This window comes from Ixodes scapularis, unplaced genomic scaffold, assembly GCF_016920785.2.
Source record: "Ixodes scapularis isolate PalLabHiFi unplaced genomic scaffold, ASM1692078v2 PGA_scaffold4__175_contigs__length_147842914, whole genome shotgun sequence".
NCBI lineage: Eukaryota > Metazoa > Arthropoda > Arachnida > Ixodida > Ixodidae > Ixodes > Ixodes scapularis.
This window is the reverse complement of record NW_024609879.1, coordinates 84,296,512-84,317,450: the sequence shown is the minus strand read 5'-3', so window position 1 is coordinate 84,317,450 and position 20,939 is coordinate 84,296,512. Positions and strand designations below refer to the sequence as shown.

Here is a 20,939-nt window from a genome sequence, read left to right as displayed (position 1 = left end):
AAATTTTTTAGAATTCGTTCGTCTCGGGAGAATAGGGCAAGCAAGCCTCCGGCACACTGCGAGTGTTAATGCAAACATGACTTCGGCACCTTTTTTCACTTCACTAAGGGGTACTGGCCGGCATAAAAATGTACTCCTTAGGTTAGTATCTCAACTGACCACTTTCCACCACTAGAGTAGTTTTGATGGCAGCCCTTCAATATCGAGAAAAAAACAAAATCAGCAATGGCTTATTCACACCAACAGTGTCGTGGAGTGTATGTACTCAAGCATTTACTTAGTTGCGAGAGGACAGTAAGGTACGAGAGAAAAAGGCAGAAACCGTGATGGAGATTGTGTCTCCGTGTTTATTCCATGTTAATCCACTCCCTCCAGCGCAACACAAGAGCACCACAGGGAAAACTACCAAATGTGCCACTCCTGCTGCACAGGTGTTGGGAAGGCCGAACTGAGTGCCCTACACAAAATGCTTGTCCCAGTAGCAAACAAGCAACAAAAACGGGTGGAAGCAATAATCGTCGGAACCAGGTTTGTTTCTTTGTCCATGTCACAAAGGATAATAGTGGACCGAGGAGGTTATACAAGACTTCTGGAGTGGCAGTCTCTTGCACTCTCCCGTGCGACCGGGTGAAGCCAGTTTTGCCGGTCAGCGGCCATCTTGCTTGGGGCAAAAGGGAGGCGGCACTGGAAAGGGCGCTAGCAGAGCTCCGTTGCTTTACTCCAAGGCCCCTTCAGACACGTTGGATTCCTTTTTCTGGGATATTTTATAACTTTGGAGCTACCTCTGAAATATTACAGAAGCATCTAGGCCGAGTTGAAGAACCAAAAAATATTTTTTACCAGTTTTTTCTTTTTGAGCTTGTTTATTTCTTTACAGTACTTACAAAAAACAACGCTCACGATGATGAGCTGAACACAGTAAATTAACTAAATAAGTTGTCATTGCTTCCCGGCAGGCTGCTGATAGAGGCAAAATCTGTAAAAAAATACTCAATTTTTCCACAAAACAGTTTTCAAACCCTCAAATGATTCAATTCCAACTACTTTTCCTTCACAGCAACTTGTTATCCAGTTGTATTCAGCCTACTTAATGTTTTCGTAATGAACACATAGCATACCTCTCACGATCGCGAAAATTTGTGCACGTGAGCTATCACCAAAACCGGCACACTGAAAAATTAGAGAAATATCAAGCTCACGAAAATAACGTCGTTTATAATACTTGTTTTGCAACTGCACGGCTGTTATAAGCACACCGTCTCGAGTTTTAGATGCAACTAACTGAAATACAAAATAAGTGTCCACAATCGTTACAATACTCGCATCTTTCTGCAGGCATGCTGGAAAGGCAGGAAACACAGTTGGAATGCTACCTGATCAAAGTCTTCTCGCTTGACCGCTTGTGTCAAAGCAGTTATCTTCGAAGTATACCGAACACAGAATGCCAGTATTAGACAACCAATCATTCCCCCGTTGAACAGCACGCTCCCTCGCAACACACTGAGTGCGGTCTTTGGGAAACCTGCAACGTGCAAACATGTTTAAGGCTCCATTTTGCCGTTCAAATGCACATAATCATTGAGCTTTCTCCCATGAGCCTGCTCACATACAGTAGTAAACTATAGCGAGCAAGCAAGATTGGTTGCAGCGTGTTTGCTGCATATATATACTTGCACATGAAAAGTAATTCCTGGCGTTTGCATGCAATTTACACAGTCGATAGCGACACAGGAGCTTACCACCGACTTCAGAAATGGCTGCCGTTACTTCACAATGAAATGCCGCACATCACATTACAAACCTTGGTCCTACGCCACAGGGTGCGTCGGACCGTTTTCTGCCCCGAGCAAGATGGTGACTGTCGACGTTCTTGGCGTCTCCACTCCAGAAGTTGTAATATAACCTCCTTGTAGTGGATACATTTTTAAAATGTGGTTAGGATCCAGTCATGTCTCATTTATACGGACCTCATTATTACAATTGCCTGCTATATAAACAAAAAATTTTTTTATTCTGAACAACTCGCATAATGAATGATTTTCGAGGGGAACGAAGGTGTAAATATTAACGAGACATCGCCGAATCCAACTTCACAATGCCAGGTCACAAAGCAGGCCAGATCCATTAAAACTTATTTCGAAATAAAAAGAAAAAATAGGAAAAATCTGTTTTTGCCAAGCTGGCATTGGCACACAGCCACATTCCAGGGACACGTGCCACCATTGCAATCTAAGGCTTGCCACGGGCGTGCACCCTCTTGTGTCGCCTCAGGTTGAAAGGCGTGATGAATTCCCGCCCGCAGATGTTGCAGACAAAGTCATCGGTGTGCACTTTTCGGTGGGCCGCCAGGTAATCTCCTCTCGAAAACGTCTCCCCGCAAGTCTTGCATCTGTAGGACCTCTCGATGCCGTGAGTCCTCTGATGAACAGCCAGGTGGCTCCGCTCCGCGTAGGTCTTTCCGCAGACGTCGCACTTGAAGGGCCTCACGTGGAACCTCACGTGGGCTCTCAGGCTAACCTCCAGCGGGAACTTTCTGGGGCAGAGCTCGCAGGCAAAGGGCCTTTCGGTCGCGTGCACCACCTCGTGGCTGGTCAGGTGGTTTTTCTGCGTGAACGCCTTCTTGCAGACTTTGCAGCTGAAGGGTTTTTCTCCGGTGTGAATCCTTTCGTGCTTCGTGAGGCAAGAGTTCCTGCGGCTGGTGTAGGAGCAGAAGCGGCACCGGTGCTTGAAGCCCTGCCGGTGCGCCCTCCATTTGTGCGCAGTCAACAACTGCTGGGAGGCGAACCAAGCGTCGCAGTAGCTGCAGTTGATGCCCTCGCCTTCACCGTGCGTCTCCACAGGCTCTGTAAGGAACGATAATTGCAAACATCAGACTGATTGTTTTTAAACTTGTGAGAGCTGCAAAAAGTGAAATTTCTAGCTGTGCCAACAAAAAGATTTTTTTTTTGTTTGTTTGCAATTTAATGAAGCGTTTCAACCGAATCTAGCTCGTAAGCATTCTTATGGAGATACAAAATCAGTTCTGAGGCAGTAAAGATGATTTTGTTTCTTAAATTGCTAAACAAAAGTCAGTGAATTGCAGGTATTCACTGATAAAACAATATGTTTTTATGCCATTTTTTTAGTGTGCCATCATACAATTGGTGACCTGAGAATAAAAAAATGAATGATCAGACATAGAAACTAGGACTATGATGTAGACTAGCCTTGGGGGTTTAGAAATCCTTTCAATATATTAAAGGTCTTTGAGGGGCAGGACACTGGCTGGAGATTTAACTAATGAACTACTCAAGTGATCAGAGTGAAATTTGCAGGAGAGATTTAACATAAGGTGTAGGTGTACTGTGCTCACTTTCAGCTCTGATTGTGGTATCGGAATTCTTTTACCTTCGAACAAAAAGGTTCCTTCGTATGACATTTGCAGCAAATAGCAGAACCGAGAAAAATGCATTCAAATATTTAACTCCTTTAATTTGGTACTGCCTCAAAATGTGTTGAAAATATTTTATATCAACCTAACTATTTGGTGTATGATTATCAAAATAGGTGTAAGAATATATGATTAGTTTTTAAAACCGAAAAAATCAAAATTGAAAAATGAATTTAAAAAAAAATTTAGGCTTATGTCCACCTAATTAAAAATGCACAAGCAAAAATAAATTGCAACCATAGACACGCTTCGTAACATTGGAGCTTATTCTACAACTTTGCCTAATGAGCGCAGAATTAAAAATTTGAACCAAGAGCTAGAATTGCCAGATTAATATTTATGAAGTTGCATTAGTAAACAATGATACAGACCTATTTTGCAACTTTCAGTCTGGTGCACACCCGACACAATAGCATCCAACATTTCACTCTGAAGGAGTGCTTTCTACCTACACCTGGATAGCACTGCGGCAAAGAGACAGACCGAGGAGCTGCGAAAGGCAATCCAGGATTGCTCAAAATTTCCATTAACGTGCAAAAAATTGCCATTATAAGTACAATAATTTTGAAGCTATTCCTACTTAACTCTACAGAGGCGACTTTTCAACAGTATATTCTCATATGGCACAATTAAGTGTTATTCCAATTATGTAGAGAGCAGATGACAGTAGTTGCAGTTCAGTACTCACTGGGAAGCTCAGAAAGGCATGCTCATATGGTTCGTCACGATGCACTGTACGTGACTGTGAATTAGGTCTTTCCTGTGTATTAGGTCTTTCCTAATGTCTATTCTGAGTGCACTGCTTTCCAGCGGTGCTCCAGAGCGGTATTACACACACATCCAGCAAAGCTAACTATAGCCTGCCCCAAATAGACTTCAAACAATGAATGACACAGCAAACTGTCCTAGTACTAGCATTTTTAATATAAGGTTCAATGCTGTGTTAACTGAATCAATTAGTAAATGCCTCAACTGTCTGCATGTGCCTAACCTAACAAACTGGGACCTGCGCTGTTGTGGTACAGTCGTGTTTCCCTTTAATACGGAGATTATTAATATGGACATCCTGCTACCTAGACAAAACCTTTGGGGACAAACCAGGTAAATATGTGCGTTTCCTCTCCTTATTATGACAACATTGCGGACATATTTGGTGGGAATGGAAGTGTCGATATCAACAATCTGACTGTATCGAGGAAAATTAACTTTTGATCAGAGGCTGGCACGAATCAGTCATATTTCGACAAAGGCTAACAAAAAGTAGCAGGGTGAAGAGCTTGGCAGAAATGGTGTAGTAGTAGTCCCGCTGCTCAGTGTGAAATGCACCGCAACAACCACTTGCCTTGCTTCATTGCATGGCTGCCGCCATCAGTTTGCTCCTTTTCGGAGAGCTCGCCTGAAGTGCTCTCGTAGTGGAGACTCTCGCCTTCCTGTTCCGACGCTTCCTCAGGCTCTGCGGCAAAAAAACAAAAAGCACGAGAGCTTTCTCTTTAAACATCCCCCCCCCCCCCCCAAAAAAAAAAAAGAATACAAAAACTTTATATTAAAAAAAAAGTTGATTTTTGAAAAATGCCACACTTACAACCAGAAAGTATTTCCAGAAAGTTTCACTTGTTTACACTGCAGTTATTTTTTTTACAAACTATTTTCGGTACACTGATGCTAAAGAAAAGGCAGAGGTAAAGCACTTTGAACACTCTTTCCTACGTTCCACTTTTTGGCATAAAATTCACTTTAAGGAAAACTATTGTTTGGTGACGGGACAAAAGGAAATGCTCGCTCATTGGAATTTAATGGACAATTCAACTGTGGTGTTGTTTTTTTTTACTTTGTGGATGTCTTTTATGAAAGATAGATTTTACCAGCATGAGAGAAAAAGTATTATTAAATTTTTCATTGTGACGTTACCATAAGATGAATTACTCTTGGGAAATTTTGTTTTTACAGTTGCATTCTCCAAACAGGCATTCGGCTGCACACCTAGTGAAGAAAAACGTTGGGTATTACATTTGTCTCCAAACGGTAGATTTCCTAAACAAGGTCATTATGTGTTCCCGATAAAAATGAGTATATTTTCTTTCACAATTCACATAGACGGATGAAAATTTGCCCTGCATTCTGCCTCACAACCGCCAGTACCTACTGTAAATTTAATTCACAGTAAGCCGAAGGTTCATATGTTTACCCTTTTGGGTGGCGTCCTCCCTTAAACCAACAGTGAACACAAAGTTTAACTCGAAGGTAAGAACACGTACAGACGCCGAGAGGATTAGTACAGCAAAGCAACTCCTTTGGACGTCCAGCCCCCAGCAAGCTCTCCTTGCCTGCTGCCGTGCACTGACTCTGCATACACGAGAAGTTCAGGTGGGACCGGTAGTATGAGTGCCAGCCACTAGGGTCGCACAAGAGCCGCTAAATAGGCTAAGCTTCAGAATAATGACACTTTGGCCACCTTGGTGCCTGAAATCATTGACGCCAATATGGGAAGCTTTATCCGAAATGGCGAGAAACAGATTTCCGTCCTCGAGAAATGGTCAAACGATTCGCGAGAAAGTGAGACGATGTCGCTGGAGCTCCCCGACACGGTACCCAAGGCTGAGGGAGTTGCATTTTCGAAACGTAACGATTTCCTTTTGTGCCTGCTTGGCACTAGGCACCAAAATGGCGGCACCCACAAGAAAACCGGGGAACGGAGTACAGATACTCCAAGTAGAGCTCATTTAGTTCTCTATGTTGCACCTAAGCATCTAAAATTAGGCAACAGCCTAGGTAACCTACGTCGAAACTAAATCGGTCGAAATGTGATGTCTGGATGCCCAGTGTGTTGCACCATCGTCACATCTGGTACAAAAACAAGACAAACTAGGTTACAGATTTGCACGCTTTTATACACATTATTTGCAAGCTTTATTTTGACATGCCCTATTTTTACTGCACTCGCACGGCTGGAGCAGTCGACACAAATTGGTGCCAATAGTTTTGCAACCTCCCCTTCATTCTTCGAGGTTTCCTGGCAACGAAACACTCCGGATAGGTCCAAGCCAGAAACTATTTTCAGAGTGCCAAGCCGATGAAAAATGGGAGTCGCTCAAAACTAACACAATGTTAGCGTCGAGTCGCGAGAGTGTCACAAAATTCAAAGATGGTATTCGCTAATACACTTATGCCGTGTCTCACGAGTTGTGCGTAATCTAGACTTTCTTCCACATATATCTCAGTCACCACTTTTGTGCACATCAGGAATTCAAAGTGGTTTTCTTTCTTTGTAGCACTGAGTAGAACTTCTGAGACAAGAGTACACCTTTTGAGGAATATTTTTTTTTTTTTTTTTTGCAGGTGTATTGTGAAGTGGCTAGAGATGGCGGTGTGGTGCCTGAGAAAGCTTCTGCTCCTAAAGTTCTGGAGCTCAACATGCCCCCGCCCCCTGAAGCCTCTCAAGAAGCCTCCACCCCTTTGAAGTTTTACAGCTCAAGATAGCTAGGTACTCAGAGATGTGCGGCTCAAGGTGAACAACCGCAGGAGCGCAGACTACATCGCTGCTGCCACTTGCCTCGCTTCACCGCAGGGCAGTCACTGTCATCTGCCTCTTTCTCGGGAAGCTGGCTCGAGGAGTTCTCGCAGTGGAGGCTCTTGCCTTCACGCTCGGGTGTCGTTTCCTCGAGCACTGCAGCGAAATGTCACAAAAGAGCTTTGCTCATGAAAGTGACAGCGCCCGAGTGAATCTGAAAAATTTATGTGATGGTTCAGATAGGGAAGTACAGTGAAATACCACTCAAACTCCAGTCAAATTCAGATGAAAAACCTTTTGTATAATCCCCCCCCCCCCCCCCCCCCCCAAAAAAAAAAAACCATTGTGTCCAGAGCGTTTGGCAGAATAAACATTCACTTAAAAGCAAACTATTTTTTTAGGTCTCTTAGAAACTGTTCAAGTGGTATTTTACCATACTCCAGGCAACACCGAATAATTCTAAGCAAATAATTTTTGAGGCCACAAATTGACTGGACACTGAAATTACTGCACCAGTGGAGCTTTCAAAAGATATTTTAAAGGAGGGACAAACATTGTGAGACATATTTGTAAGCTGTGGTCATCCTGTGCCGGGGGTTAAGAGAGAACGCTACTTGGGAGGGCCACAATTTGGGCTCCTAGCTTAAACTCGAGGAGATTGACAGTGTAGGCTGCTAGTCATACTGATGGGTGGAGTAAAAGGTTTCAGCAATGTGCTTTGATTGTGAATGAAATTACAGCAGTTCCCTATCGGGGAGTGATATATTTTCCTTCACAAAAGTTAAGTTCATCATTTCTTTCCCCTCCCCTATACAAAGCAGAATATCTAAAGAGTGTGACTATGAAAAGAATTTTGTCCTTTTCACAGTCTGAAATAGTCCTTCATTCAGAAATAGTCCTTCATTCAGAGATTTGTGAGGTCCAAAACAGAAGCATGCTATCCTAGAGACAAACTCCCCCCAAAAAACTTGGTTTTAATCGGGAGATGGGGGTTGAAAAACAGCAATAATTTGCAAAACATTTTATTTCAGGTTTTACGATGCTCTATTATCTTCGAATCTTCATATTTTGTGTAGAAAAATAAGAAGGACCAAATATTATTGCAAAATTAGTCAGATACAAAATTGAAGAGCTCTTGGCGGCCCAAAAATGCATGCATTTGAGCCATTTTCGTGTGTGCAGTTCTTCTAATAGTCACGTTGCCCACCATCACATTTAGTTTGAGAGGTAAGCCTAGCTGTCTCCACTCCATTGCAGTCTCCTCTAACTTAAATTTCTCCTCGCGAAAAATTAACAACAGAAAATTATTTGTTCTGCTGCAAAAAGTGTTGCTACACACCAATGGTAATATTTTAACACATTTTTCTCTTTCTGTAATTTTCAGGAATCTTCACAGTTTGTGCACGGAAATTTTTCCTCTTAATACTTGGCATGCAAATGCTTTAATATATGTAGAATGCAGCTATAAAGGTTTGGTTAGAATGTATATTTTGATATTTATAAAAACTTAAAGAAACTTTTGTTAGGCCTTTGAGAATGATATTATTTGTCACTTCTAATTGCCGTGAAATCCCGTAGGAATGCCCTCCCCCGAGAGATCGCCCATCTCATTTTTCGGGCTAAATATCTATAACATAAAGATTCCTAAACATCGCCCACCCCCGATTCACGTCAGGCATCACGCTATGTCCAACAGGAATCACATCAACGGCGAGATCTGCGATACTGGCATGTGTGATAAGTGACTTCGTAGCGGCGTGATATGCAAGCTTGTAGTGGTGTCCTGCGAGTTTATTGCACCATGAAATGCGAACCTGCTGCGTCCAAAATCTGCAGTATCACTTCCAGGTTCACATGGGTGCCCCAATGTTTGTCGCTAATTCTTGATAAACATTTTGCGGTTCCATCCCCAAAGATCACCCACCACACATTTATCACCCTTTATCTCTTTGTTTTGGGTGGGCGTTCTTACAGAATTTTACGACATCTCGCACAGATTATTTTTGTTGTTCAATGCACTCAATGGTTTAAAAGGAGTGAATTAGCTTATTTTAATAGGCTTTTTTAAGTGGGCTGCCATGCCTTATGCGTGCGCACATTTTTTTTTTTCGTGTGCATTGCATTTAGAACAGCTATATCAAAACTAGCACCAGATTTACAAAAAGAAAAAGATCAACCACTATAAACCGTAAAGCATTATTCAGTTATCGTAAATATTAAAAGAGAAGTTAACCCCCTGGTGCATGTCCTTTCAAAGGAGATGTGCAACAATTTCAGTGCTTTGCTTAAATAATTGTGGGAGTTGGTGTCTCAACCCTTCTGAAGAAAAGAAGAAAAACCACTTTTGCCTGCATGCCCGAGTTTTCATAAAAACATATTACAAAGATTGAGGTTTTTGGCACCTCTCAACTCCTTCACCATATTCTGAGTCACGTGCACTGTGATGTGAATGGGGAACGAGCGGGGTTCTGGTGGAGATCTCTCTTGTGCCATCAGTGAGCAGCGAGAAATCTCCCACTCGCGAACGTGACCAAGGGTTAAACCATACGATCAACGTGGTGAATAAAGGAAGGTGCCAATGTGCACGTTTGGGTCTGGCCGTCCTCTGCGGCCGTCCGGCTACAGGCCGACTCGTGGTAGCAGATAGAGCTGACGGTTTTGTTGAGTTCAGCTAGATGGCGCCACTGAAACTCTATATCAGGGGTGGCCAAGCTGCGGCTCTTCGCGTGTTAAAGTGCGGCTCGCGGCTCGCTCCCCAAGGCCCCCCTCCCCCCCCAATCAACTTTCCCGCGTTTTAAATTAATACAGGTTGCGGTTCGGCATTCTTGTGCTACTGCTACCTAACGTACAGTAAGACTGCTTTTGAACCGGATAGATTGAAAGTAGTTTGAGTTTCGTTTATTGCTCTAAACAAAAGTTAGCCCCTCCCCCCCCCCCCCCCCCCATGGCTCTTGGAAGTTTCGCGGTTTTGTTTGCGGCTCTTAGGCCACGTCAGCCTGGCCACCCCTGCTCTATATAATTAAAGTTTTGTCAATGATACCAGGTTTTTGACGCATTTATATTTATGTTGGAATGACAAGATTTATAGAAAAATTACCCTCTATCGAGAAGGTAGTTGCCCAACTTGCTATATTTTATAAGTCCCCCATAACGTCACGCCGCGTGATTCTCATGGCCGCCGCTCGTGGCTGCAGATTCGGAAATAATAGAATTTTTGCCTCGTGTTTACAAGGCAAAATTGCAACATTTTGAAGGAAGGAGATGTGTTCTCTTCCTTTGTGACAAGATAAACAATGTCAAAAATAGAAGATGCAAATTCTTTCAATGTTAAAGTCGTTGCACAGCTCTTTTAAGTGCTCAGATTGCAGACGTGAGACACAAAATAAACTTTCCACGAAAACAAGAAATATTGTACTGCAATATTTACGTTGTCACAAGACTCACTTTGTGTGAAGAGCGACTCTAAGTGTGCTAGTACTTTGGTATGCCGTACCAGAATAGAAGCATGTCGCGATACTCGGAACGGTTCTCGCAACCTAAGTATTGCGCAAAATTAGTGTTTTCTTTTCCTTAGGGGAAGGTTGTTTTTTTTGCATGTACATTTTATCTAGAAACAATTCTTTTTAGTTTACCGTCCCTTTAAAGAAGTGCTTCCTCTTCACAGATGTGGCACGACATAAACAGAAGGATCATCTGCACTTGCCTTCCTTCTTGATGTGGTTCTCTGTCCAGTGGGTGTCCAGCAGCGGCTGGGAAGGGAACTGGCTCTCGCAGGTATTGCACCTAAAGGGCTCGTCCACCACAGCAGCGGGCGTCTCGTCCAGTCCTGCACAAGGGAGGAAGAGAAAACAACATAACTGTGTCAATGCAGCCCTTTTTTAAGCCGTCGAGTCGTTGCCATCCGCGTACGGCAGCGATTACACATTTGAAAGTTCCCGCCTAGACGTGCAACCGCAAACATTCTGGGAGGTGCTACTATCTGCTATATCTCTGAAAAAATATAAATTCTGCATTCGCACCCTGTTTTCTTTGAACGCTACCCAAAATTGAATTCAGAGGATGAGAGCTCGCCATCCAACAGAGAAGTCGCGTAAAGTACCTCTGGAACGGAGTCCGAGACCGCCGGAATGTCGAGGACGTTTCGTTACAAAAACAAAACGTCTAGTGTTAACGACGAAACGAGAAAAACACAGGCAAGCGTGTGACGTAACTCCATAATCGACTCGAGGATATGAGAAAAAAAAAAAATCGGACAACCTCACACATTGCCTTGGATGTTGAAACATTGTGAGGTTGTCTGGTTTTATAAATATTTTGTAGCATTAGCTACACTGGCCGAGGTTGAGCAGTTTCGCGTAGCCCTCATAATGAGCCATGCTCATTATGCGAACCGTGCTCGTTGTGCGGAGCGCGCGGCGGTAATGGCAAAGCTCTGCATAATGAGCACGGCTCATTATGAAAGCCACGCGAAGCCGCCGCGCCCGCCTCGCCGGTCTGCGCATTCCAGAGTGATGTCATAGCCGCGGCAGATGCACTGGTGCAGCCGCATGCCCAGCTGTGCGCCTCCGTTGCGCAGTAGCCAAGTCTGACGCTTCACCGGAGTCGCTTGATAGCGCTTCTCATTTTGTGCGCATAAGCTCACGCTACGTATATCCTGCCATAGCCAAGCTAAGTCTTAGCTAAACCGTAAGATTTTAGTTGTGGTGCAAACGTTAGCATGCAGTCGTTCAGACACAGCACTGCCTGGGCAACGCGGCAAACGAGTTTGAGATCAATAAAAAACGTCACACATTCGCTTTGTTGTACCATTCAAAAGATTAAAGTAATTCCACATTTTACCGCTTATAAATGTGCATTAGAGAACCGTTACATGGCGTCATACTCTAACTGTCCATTCTTTTTGGCAAATCGGAAGGAGAAAGTCACAGAATTCAGACTGCACTGATGCAACAGCACACTGTGAGCAAAGACAGATCCACATTGAAACAAAGTACCGTGCATTGTTAAAAAATAGTGAAGTCAAGAAACGAAAGACTGCACAAAATATATTAAATTCCCTCAAGCTGCGAGGTTAAATCGGTCACAATCCAAGCGCACCTTCAATGAATGCAATGGAAACAAAACAAAAAAATGAAGGAGTTCCCAATTTATCACAGTCTTTGAGCCAAAGACGTTATAGCTACACAACCTTCTAGCTGTTCTAGAAACACAGGAAATCAAAGTCTGTGTACGCATAACCAAAAAAAGAGCAGGTAAAAACAAATGAGAAGTTCTACTGCCATCATGACATGGAAGGTTCGGGATACAACCGACAGGAATAGACGGTCGGAGTGCAGGACACAAGCCGGCACCCCTGTCTCTTCTTGTAGCAGTACAGCACTTTGGGTGAAATTCCTGAAAAGTGTTTCAGGCCAGTAAAACACAGAAGCAGGGGTGAGTTGACCAAGCCCGAGACTGTTTCATAGGAAGAGAAACATGCGGAAAGCAATCGCGCTAAACTTTCACAGACAAACTACTAGGCAGCATTAGCTCCCCCTTTACAAAGCTATAACCTACATTCTGGCAGTGTTGAACTGACACTAGCTACAAGCAGAATCTGTGAAAAAAATTCAATAGTAGCAGGCAATCCAAAGTGATGACCACTGTTCTGTCTGTTTGGCAGAACAATCATCTGACCCTCCTAGCTCATAATCACACCCATCTTTGTGAACTACCAACAATACTGTGGAGTGGACCCCATTTAGTAACTGTCTCTTGTGCCCTCCCCACTTCTCACTTCCAGGATAAAATTCCACAATGGAGCCGAACTAAAACAAATGTTATAAAGGCCAGGCTTTGCAGAAAAAAAACATGCAGACCCGGACCCAGTCACTCAAACTTTCAGGCCCAACATAAGCTGACGGGCATTTGCAATCATATCCGAATAATGAGACCATAAAGAAATCTGTTGTCTGGGCGACCAAATTTCAGGGTTACTTGGCGGACTTTATTCCTATATACTGTAAATGACTTAATTTTTGCGAGGACCTCATTTTCACAAATTTTGCAATTCAAACACAGGAAAAAAAACTAATCACACGGATACATCGTCCTATAGTACCGAATACATAATGCAACACCCTCAGTGAGAAACTTGTGTTTCCGCAAAATATTCTCCAATATACATTTTACAAAGTTTGCGAAATATTGAGCTGCTTAAAATAAAGTTGTTCACAGCATAATGTAAAAGAAAAGCTATTCAAAATGTTATTCAAGACGAACGAACCAATTACCAGGTTGCACATGGCGCATGTCCCCGAATGTCGTTACGCCAAACTTCCCATAAAAGCAGCGCCACTCAGCAGAAGTATGCCGCAGAGCTCTAGACTGTCAAATTTGACCGAACTGGACTCCCCTCGTCTCTCACATCGCCCACACTTATCCAACTCCTGCAGAGAGCAAGGAGCGAGCATCTCGAACAGCCAGGTTTTAACCCGTTGAGGCCACCAAGTGGCGAAGTTCACAACCATGCCATCCTCGCCGTAGGCTTGCACGTGAAGTAAGACACATCACAAACCCTCGGGAGGCGCCGGATTTCCCGAGACGTGTAGCGCTCCCTGACAGCTGTTCTTCAAGCGTTAGCTGGAATTGGCCGCTTGTAACGAAGAATATAGCCATCCGTTCAAAATACAAACGTGCAACTGTCAATAGCAAATTTCGTGTATCGTGCTTGACTCGTTTATGAATATGAGAGGTATGTTTTTATTTTTCATTTCAGTATCTCTTTAAGAACACCAGGACAAACTACTCCCACAAAGCATTGCACTGCTTTCACTTTAGCCGAGCAAAACACTGGAGAGCGGAAAACCACCAATCAGGGCGAGCCGAGAGTGTCGTGGGAGGGGTTTGTCCCACTATTCAAAATCTGCAACAGACTATAGGCCGACAGACATGCTTTCGGAGGGCTCGCCCAACACCTGGGGGACCGTCCAGGGTGCAGAGGTGCCCTAGGTAAAACGTTTGACGGAACTTTCCTAATTCGAGCGAGTTTCCACTGCATTTACCGTGACCATGTTTCGGTCCAGACATCTCTTCTCCCCATCTCTAGAAGGAACTGCCAAGCGTCTTCTCTTCCATAAGGTTCTTGAGGACAAGGCCTGCAAAGCCAGAGCACGAGTGAGAAAAGCCGCGATCGGCCAAGTTGCAGATAAAAGTCGTGGCAGGCCTCGTGGTTTCAACAAAAACAATTGGTTCTGGCCTCGGAGCAGCACTGGTCATGCCACCGTGCAATCGGGTTGTCCGTGTCCGCTGGATCACCGTCTTTAAAAGGATTCCTGGCTCCCAGGTAGCAGTGTCTTGGGAAGAGAAAAGACATGTCCGATAAGATAAATTGCGCTACTAGAAATTAAACACTCCGACCGCATCAACTGCTGCGCCTCAAGGGGGTCCCCCTAAATAATATGGCTATTTAAATATGTAACGTAATTTTTTAACCAAATATGTCCTCCTGTTTCCAGCAAAAAAAAAAAAGTGCAACCACTGGGCACCAAGTGGAAGACGGTATGTACATGAAAAGACAGCAAGTGTGCAGGCGCATGATGTTTAAAACCCAAGACTGTGGTGAGGGAAGAAATAGGAAACTTTGAAGTCGAAGAAAAAGGCTGGAATGGTAATGGCGTTTTGGTATTCACTTTAAGGGAGTGGGGAATGCAAAGGGTCATGACAGCCGGTGCCTTGCTAGTTTTGATGTTTTCAAGTCACTTCAAAAATCACAATTCTGCAGTACCAAACGATGTAGAGAACATGATGAAGCTATCAATACATTGGATCCCAAATTTGTACAAAAATCACTATTTAGCAGCACTATACTTTTTCACCCTATGTCTGGACGCACCAGACGCTACGAGCTTAGGGGACCGATCGAACAGCGTCAAAAGCACACTATACTCGTGGTCGGCTTTCTGTGGCAATGCAGTCAATGTTAGGGGAGAGGGTGCACCAACTACCGCACAAGCACTGTCCTTCTCTCTTCGGATTGCCACAAAAAGCTGACCCGAGTATAACAAGCCACTTGCCATGTTTCCGTATGTATTCTATCATCGCTGAACCAATCATGTTCAGGAAATGCCCAGTGACTTGTGCCTTTGAGACTGTTTGATTGATTTCATCAGCTTGTAGCGTCGGCTGCATCCAGACTTCAGATGGAATGAACTATATGACATACAAAAAGCAATGTGATAAGTGCTAACACGCAATTATTCATATTCCTTTTCGATTCTACCGTTAAATCCAGGCAGCGTATATTCTCCCTGCAGCCGGAAGAATAATTTCCCCGATATTCTTCTGGCAGTCGCCTTCCATTGGCTTTGGATCAGTTCATCGAATGACATTTCATTGACAGATTGTTTCATCTACAGCTTGTTCAGTCAGCTTTTCTTTTTTCTTTAATGAGTCTCTTCAGACTGTTGCCGCCAAGCGGTGTGTACGGGTGGGCCAGGTGGGTTGACGTTTGGTATTGAGCCACCGCACACCGTCGCTGCAAGGCGGCGTAAACGGGTAGGCCAGGTAGGTCAACACGCGACCCAGTGATACATGCGCAAGGAAATATGTCTCTACAGCATGCAATTCGTATAACGAGTGTCGATAAACCGTGTATGAGTGAAAAGTTTTCTGTGAAACGTGTTTCCACGAAATGCCGGCCCCTCGCCGGTAACGACGCGACAGCTGTGTTCATGTTGCCTGCTGTAATGGTCGCGTAGGGCCATTATGAATGAGTGGAAAGAGACAGGAAAAGCTAGGATAAGGACAGCGCCCCGAAAGGCCTGTAAAGATGCTGAAAAGGCTTACATTGCCGGCGCGTGGGCCGCGGGGTGCCGAGGTGCGGGGCCCAAGGCGGGAACCCCGACGAAAGAAAGAGACGTCACACCAGCTCGGAGTTTTTGTGAAGACTGTCTTTTTGTCGTGGCTAGTTGTTTTCAAACATTACCTGCGTTATGCGAAATCCCACTTTGGCAGTATCCAGTTGCTACGCGCAGTTAATGCAAAAACAAGCTGCAATAACACCGTGGCTTCAGTTTCAACACCTCGGCGCCTAAATTACCGCTCGCGACACAGTTCCGACTTCGAACGCTTGAAAGTTGAAACGCTGAGGCCGACAAACCCCGGGAGTCACTACATTGGGTTCTCTTCTCGGGACGTGACGGCCTGCGATGGCCCATTGCCAGCCAGTCAGCAGATGAGATGCACCAAAAGCACGATGGTTCAGCACTGAGCCTGACGCTGGCCTGACCGAACTTCCAAGATTCGGATGGGGTCAGTGGATGGGGTCTTGCGGACAGGGCACAGTTGATGCAATCGCATTTTAGCATTGCCGGCATCATCATTAGCTTCCGTTGGCGGCACAAATAATTAGGAACAGAAACCAAAGACTACGAATGGCGAAAGCGCTCAAAACTTTCAGAGACCGACGAGAGATTGACTGACACAGAAAGAATGAAACAAACTCAAGATGAAAGACGACGAACATTTCTGTCAGTTTGAAGAAACGTTCGTCGCCCTTCGTCCTGAGTTTGTTTCAGTCTTTCTGTGTCAGTCAATTTTACCAATTTTACCAACACGCTCTGCAGCGCAAGGTTCTCCATGTTATGGCAAGAGATTTTCGCTTTTCCATCTGGATGAATGGATAAATACCAGAGCTACATATACGGCTCTGATAAATACTAATGATGTTCTACCCTTATAACGGGCGGTGGCTTGTGCCACCTGGCCATAGTAAAAGAATGTTTTTTTTTTTTTGTTTTTTTTTTAAAGGAAAAAAAGTGTGTGTGTGTGTGTGTGTGGGGGGGGGGGGGGGGGGGGGGGGGGGGTGTCTAGGTTTGAATTCGAAAGGTTCCGATATTTTCGAACGGAAGTGAGGTTCGAAATCGAAAGATTTCAATATTTTCGTACCGACCAAGGTTCGAAAATCGAAAAAAATTCGCAACTTTTGATCACAGTAGAGTTTAGAATAGACTACTTCCATAAAGCCCTGCATGCAACACGGCGCGCGTTGAACTCTGGGAACTAGTTGGCCAGGGAGGAGGGTGGCATGGTTTCGGTTTCGATCGACACGTCGACAAGAGACTGTTTTCTGGTCCCGAGAGCGCCATTTGTGGTCTCTAAACTAACCTAAATGGTCAGGCCTCGAAGCTTTAGCACAAGCCCGAGACGTATAGCTTGTCTTAACACATGCTTGTTGTATTTTTGTACTTGAGCCTTCCTGTTAGCGTTCCAATCGAGGTATGTGGACGAGCCAGTGCTGGGAGTCTCGACGCTGCGAAGCTCGGGTGCTCGGGGATCTTGCTTGTGTACGAAACAACAAGCTGTAGCAAACAATAAGTATGCATACATCGAGCTCGCGCCTTTACATTAGTGTTTTTGATCAGGAAGTTTGCTTCGTGCGTCCATAGACTAAATATTACTTTTTGCAATTACTGTTTTTCTTAATGTGCCTGAGTATGCGAGGTAAAACTCGGAGGTGCCATTGAAAAGCTCAATTTCAACACACTTATCTCTTATCTGCACTGACCCGCAGCACTGCACGAAGTGAAGTCCCCACCCGCTTGCATTCCACTAATATTCAACATCGCGTATGCGCATAAGGCTAATTCGCGCATACAAACCGTTTTAAGAATGCAAAAGTCGAGTACTTGCGTGAAGAATGTCGCACCGTTCGCCGGAAGTGCGTCAGACGGGCATGAACCATCCGGCGCACGGTGCGACATTCTTCACACAAGTGCTCGAAAAAATTCAAAGCGCATTTTACGGTTGCTAATGGCCATAATATTTGTTATGTGTTTGCTTTCTTCCTGCCCGAGTATGCCGAGATAATTTCAGACACACCGTTCCCGGCACAGATCTCGAGCGTCAGTAAAAGCTCGTCCAAAAAGGCTTAGCGAGGAGTAGGGGGAGCGCTTGTTAGGGCCTAAGTCGTAGCTGGCCGATCTCAGCGTTTGCGGAAAGTTAATCTTCTATCAGCATAAAATTTGAGTGGGGGATATATGATGACACGAGGAAGACATCGTAGTAACTTTTGTGCAGTAGTGAGGTCGAATTTATTGCGTTTCCTTAAAAGTTCATGCGTAAACGCTGGCCTCAACTTCGATACCCCGTGAGGATGCGGCTTGCTTTTCGCCCAATGAAGTAACAAGGAGCAGACGTTTGGCAAACAAAATGTGTGTAAGGCTCCAGACGAACAAATTTCAGTTGTAGTTTACTGGTACTAGACGGGATTACTGACATTGAGGTCAAAGATGTACTCGTCGGGTGAGGTGACTAAGCCACGACTTACTACGTTCGCATACGCACGCACAATATCCGGTGTTTTGGGAACCAAGGAAAGTGCCCCGGTCTTCGTTTTGTATCGCTCGAGAATGAGTGTATTGTACGTTCGTGAAAAGTCAGATAATCGAAAACGCAAGCAGCGCGTTCGGTCGCGGCGTGATAGCATGAGATGAAGCTGCTCAGTCGAAACCGAAACTGAGTGGCCAACTAGTTCCCAGAGTGCACTGCGTGGCATTTCGCCGCGATGGGGCGCGTCGGTTTTGGAAGAAGTCCATTAGAAAAGTTCGAAGCTTTCACGGTTCCTAAAAGTTCGGGTTCGAATATTTTGAATTTTTTTTTTTTTTAACTTCAGGTTCGAGAATTTTAGTTTTCGAACTTCCCTATCTTGAAAATCTAGATTCGAAAAATTTAAATCTTTTGGTATCTGAAGTTCGAAAAATCAAAGATTTCTATTTTCTTTGAATCTGAAGTCCGAAAAATCAGAGTTCGAATTTTTTTAGATCTAAGATTTGAAAAACTTGGATGCTTCGATATTTTATGGACATAAAGTTCGAAAAATTCGAAGATTTCAAATTTCTTTCTACATAAAGTTAGAAAAGTTTGAAGGCTTTGATTCTCTTTTAAAGGGGGGTGCAACAATTTCCGGACTACAGTCAAAAATATGTGGAATTTGCCCTCCGACACTTCTGAAGTAAAGAACAAAAAACCAACTTCGCCTGCGTGTCCTAGTAGTTGTGTAAAAAAAAAAAAAAAAAAAGATAAATATTGGCCTTTGTGCTACCCCTCAACTCACTCCCAGTCTTCAGGGCCACACCTGGTCCCTTTCTTAGTGACGTAATTCGGGGTGCCGTACGTGTAGCTTCCCATGTGCTCTCTCGGAGGAACCCTCCTCTCCCTCTCTCTGCCGACATTAGCGGGCATTATTTAGGGGTATCGCAAACTGGCCGCGGTTCAAGTTCGACCAGGTTCGACTTTTTCTAACTTTTTGTAGAAAATTCGATGAACCTTGTATTGAGGTTCGACTTGTGTGCACATGCGCAACAGGCTGGCCAGTTGGCTTCGGATTGGATGGTGATGGCTAAGGGATGAATCAAGGGTAGCGCCATAGAGATCATACATACTAACTCTAGAAGAAAAGGTACGCCATTTTCCCATGCATTCTGGCATAGATTCTGGCTGCCGCAAGCGGCGGAGCACGCGGTCAGACCCTCGGGGTCCCACACATTGTTACCAACTGCCTTTGATTTCACGAATATAATTATATCATCAGAGCAGTTTCATAAACTTCAACAATCCGCGAACTTACCGGTGGAAACTGGAAAGATATTCGCGTTCCTTTTGAAGCTTAATTTTTGCATAGCACGCAGATGTACGGCCTTGCGTCAACGCTAAACTAAACCAGATAACCGGCTTTGCGGGTGGGGCATGAGTGGGCGCACCCCAGGAATACGAAACCGTGCAACACCAGAATTTCAAGACTTTGACAGCGGGGAAGTTAATGCAGCGTAATGAGTATATTGCTTTTTATAAGCGTTAAAATAGCTCAGAATTTAGTTTACAACGTTAAATTATCACTGTTTATATAGCTGAGAGCTTACAGTCTTTGCGATTACCATTGCGACTGTCGTCCTTCAGCTGGCAACATTGGTTTCTTTCTCTCGTGTTCTGTCGCTCTTTCGCGATCTTTCACTCGGGACCCCGGATGTCGGCGCATGAGATTTGCCACTCCTCCTCACCCACCTTTACCCCCCTGGGCAGTGCTGATTGGTTTTATTCAGTTAATACAGTACAAAACATTGAGTTATTAGCTTCTTCAGTGATTAGAATTGGCTTCTTTTAATTGCAACTGTTCTCAAAATATAATAACCCTTTGCATAAAAAAAAAAATTCTCCAAAGCTAGACATGCTTGTATCAAGGTCTGGCCACACTGTCCACAAAGTCGAACTGGTCGAATCTGGTAAAAAGTTTGAAGGTTCGTCGAACCGGTTCGACCCAGTCGAACCCCGAAAGTTCGACCTAAAAATCCTTTTCGACAACAGTTTGCGACACCCCTAGTTATGCTGCAGCTTAGAGCCGAGCGAGGTGACGTAAGCTTCTCGCCGTAGTTCCTTTGGCTGCCACTTGTGGCTGCAGGTGGGGGAAAAAGCTCGACTTTTGCTTTATGATTATGCAGCTTAACCACAACATTTTTTATTGAATGAGACATTTTCTCTATTCTCCGGGACACGATAAACAACGTGAAAATGACGAGATGTAAATTCTTTTAATTTTAAAACGTTGCACCCCCCCTTTAAGGCTAAATTTAAAAAAAAAAAAAAAAAATCTTCGAAGATTTTAAAATTTTTTTAGGTTCAAGTTTTCAAAGTTTGAAGTCCAGTTTCCATGTTCCTCCACAGTTTCAGTTTCAAATAATGTGTTCATGCCTCACTGGTTTTCACGAAATCAGGTTTAGAAAAGTTTTGGTGTGAGACGCCGTGAAGTTGATTAGGCAATTAAATGAGACGACGAGTGTCCCGGATGTGCTGGAATAGTTGCCAGTGCAGTGACATATGTGACCATAGATCACTAATTGTGACCGCCAGCCCGGGGGGGGGGGGGGGGGGTCTTTAACGTGCATCACGTAGCAGTGATCACACGAACGCACTGCTTTACGATACTCATCCAGTTCGAAACGACCAGGGGCGGGCAGGAGGTTGAGG

The 20,939-nt window shown here is 44.3% G+C and overlaps 1 protein-coding gene across 3 annotated transcripts; it reads right to left on the bottom strand.

Annotated features, from left to right (window-relative positions):
- Positions 1 to 327: 327 nt before the first annotated feature.
- On the bottom strand, positions 328 to 16,503 carry LOC8039677 (zinc finger protein 253). Of its 3 annotated transcripts, none has more exons than XM_029971742.4 (7): positions 15,904 to 16,503; positions 13,982 to 14,272; positions 10,642 to 10,764; positions 6,981 to 7,094; positions 4,773 to 4,883; positions 2,241 to 2,843; positions 328 to 1,522 (listed from the first exon to the last, which is right to left on the bottom strand). In XM_029971742.4, exons 2-7 carry the CDS (start codon positions 14,004 to 14,006, stop codon positions 1,311 to 1,313), a joined length of 1,188 nt encoding a protein of 395 aa, XP_029827602.2. In that variant the 5' UTR covers positions 14,007 to 14,272; positions 15,904 to 16,503; the 3' UTR covers positions 328 to 1,310. The 3 variants fall into 3 exon arrangements, with proteins under 3 accessions (XP_029827602.2, XP_029827601.2, XP_042149698.1); XM_029971741.2 differs by lacking the exon at positions 15,904 to 16,503 and adding an exon at positions 15,765 to 15,801; XM_042293764.1 differs by lacking the exon at positions 15,904 to 16,503 and adding an exon at positions 15,765 to 15,801 and having other exon boundaries at positions 328 to 2,843; positions 13,982 to 14,074; positions 14,176 to 14,272.
- Positions 16,504 to 20,939: the final 4,436 nt, after the last annotated feature.

Excerpts from the sequence above, each read along its gene's own strand:
- LOC8039677 (XM_029971742.4), bottom strand. The coding sequence starts at position 14,006 with ATGTCTGGACCGAAACATGGTCACG. Across the intron at positions 10,765-13,981 it reads TGGACCGAAACATGGTCACG|GACTGGACGAGACGCCCGCT; the intron begins GTAAATGCAGTG and ends TCCCTTGTGCAG. Across the intron at positions 4,884-6,980 it reads CTGCCCTGCGGTGAAGCGAG|AGCCTGAGGAAGCGTCGGAA; the intron begins GCAAGTGGCAGC and ends TTTTTGCCGCAG.